The following is a 2,022-nucleotide window of genomic DNA, read 5'->3' as shown; positions in this document are numbered from 1 at the left end:
TAATTACAAGACTAAAATTATAATTCTTCTTGAATCTTAAGATAATTTACCATGAAATTTTAACTTTATATAACAATTAGATGAATGATTCCTCGGATTTCTTAGATTCTGGGCTCTCATACTCCATTGAACCGGGTTTCAAGAAAAATGTTTTTTTTAATATAGCAAACCGAGGAAGGAAATAAGAAATTTACATTCTTATATATATACACTCGGGTTCCATATAGACATTAACTGCTGGCAATCCGTAAGACCAAAGGTCAGTCCAACTGAAAACCAAAGGCCAGTCCATAAAATAATTTTTGAAAATAAAATAACAAAAGCAAGGTGAACTTTGGCGGGAAATTTTTGCTTTGATCGGTCCGACATTTGACGCATTCAGATCGCGTTCATACGTTTGTACACAACTCAAGCCTTTTTCCATTGCAAACCAGGCTCATGATTTGTATCCCTTGTGCCGACGTGCGCGAGAGATAACCTCTTGACCAATATTTCTTACATCTTCACAAAGTGTAACTCAATAAAAGCTCACAAATGACATGATTATTTTCTTATGTGGGACATTTCCTACTTACCATCTACTAGATCTTACTTGTCCAATTTCCCGTTAAAAAAGAATAAGCTCAATAAGCCTCTAACTCCAACGGATATTATAGGGGATAAAAATTCAACTGTGACAACACATCATACCAAAATCAATAATCAAAGAAAAAACAAAAGTAATTTCCCCTTAAATTAATGCCTCATCTCCTCGTACTGATTGATCTACTTTCAGTTGGCATGCTTCACATAGGTCAAATTTAAGTTCTATACCTGTCGTATGCAAGTCAAACAAGTATCATTTATTTACCTCCTAGTACTCATACAACCAGACTGACCTTAACAATTGCACATGGAAAAAGATGAATCCAACATCATAAAATTAAGCCAACTCTCTTATTCCTTTCTTTCCATTTCAAATTACTCAAAACAAGCATTCCCTTATAACTTCCTCTTTTCACACCACCCATTAATGGAACAAATTTATAAACAACGCCTTCTACATTTCACCATAGTAACCATTTCCATTTTCTCATTCGGCCGGAGAAATGTGGAGTACCGAGAACATGATTCCGATCCAATCCACCCCGGAAAACAGAACCATGCATCGGCACAACACGGCCCGATACTACGCTCACCGTGTGAAAGAAAGCCTCACCACCCGAGTTTCGAAACTTATCTGCACCATTGTTTTGGCACTCCTTTTCATAGCGGGCATCATTTCATTCATCCTGTGGCTCAGTTTACGCCCCCACCGTCCCAGAGTCCATATCGAAGAATTCTCGATCCCCGCGTTGGCCCAAGACAGCGGGTTCCTGAACATGCAGATAATCTACAACGTCACAGCCCGGAATGCGAACCAGAATATTGGTGTTTACTATGATTCAATGCAGTTGACTGTTTATTACCAAGATCAGAGCATAGTCGGTTCGCCGGTGTTGTCTTCGTTTTATCAGGAGCCGAAAAATACAACCATTGTCGCCGGAACACTAAGCGGAGCCACCCTAACGGTGACTAGCGAGCGGTGGCAGCAATTCATGGCGGCCAGAGCTCAGGGCCAGGTGGTTTTCCGGCTCGATGTCGTGTCTGTTATACGGTTCAAGATATCAAGTTGGGATAGTAAGCACCATAAGATGCACGCGGATTGTCCGGTCGGGGTAGGACCGGATGGCTTGATATTGCCGATTTATAAGGATAAAAGGTGTCCGGTTTATTTCAGTTAAATTTAATTTATGTATAATGGACACGTAATCCTCTTAACGGCTTTAAATTTATTTGATGCGAACATTCTGGGTTTTAATTTTTAATTGATGATTTAGTATTTATATTTTTTTAGTTGTGCTATTTAAAATTTCAAAATTATGTAAATTCAAATCATCAATATTTATGAGTAAAATAAATCATGAAAAATTATGTTTTGGAATACATGATTTTATCAAAAAGGGGAGAATTCGGTATTCAACTTGAACAGAAAAAGATATG

General features: G+C 38.1%; 1 protein-coding gene across 1 annotated transcript; it reads left to right on the top strand.

Moving 5' to 3' along the window:
• The first annotated feature begins 983 nt into the window (after positions 1-983).
• Positions 984-1,811, top strand: LOC140836033 (NDR1/HIN1-like protein 26). Its single transcript, XM_073201448.1, has one exon. The coding sequence runs from the start codon at positions 1,089-1,091 to the stop codon at positions 1,761-1,763; it is 675 nt and encodes a 224-aa protein (XP_073057549.1). The 5' UTR covers positions 984-1,088; the 3' UTR covers positions 1,764-1,811.
• The last annotated feature ends 211 nt before the right edge of the window (positions 1,812-2,022 follow it).

This window comes from Primulina eburnea, chromosome 7 (genome assembly GCF_022965805.1).
Source record: "Primulina eburnea isolate SZY01 chromosome 7, ASM2296580v1, whole genome shotgun sequence".
Taxonomy (NCBI): Eukaryota; Viridiplantae; Streptophyta; class Magnoliopsida; order Lamiales; family Gesneriaceae; genus Primulina; species Primulina eburnea.
This window is presented reverse-complemented; position numbering and strand designations above follow the sequence as displayed.

What these genes read in the sequence shown, in the direction of transcription:
- LOC140836033 (XM_073201448.1), top strand. Translation starts at nt 1,089, where the DNA reads ATGTGGAGTACCGAGAACATGATTCCGATCCAATCCACCCCGGAAAAC.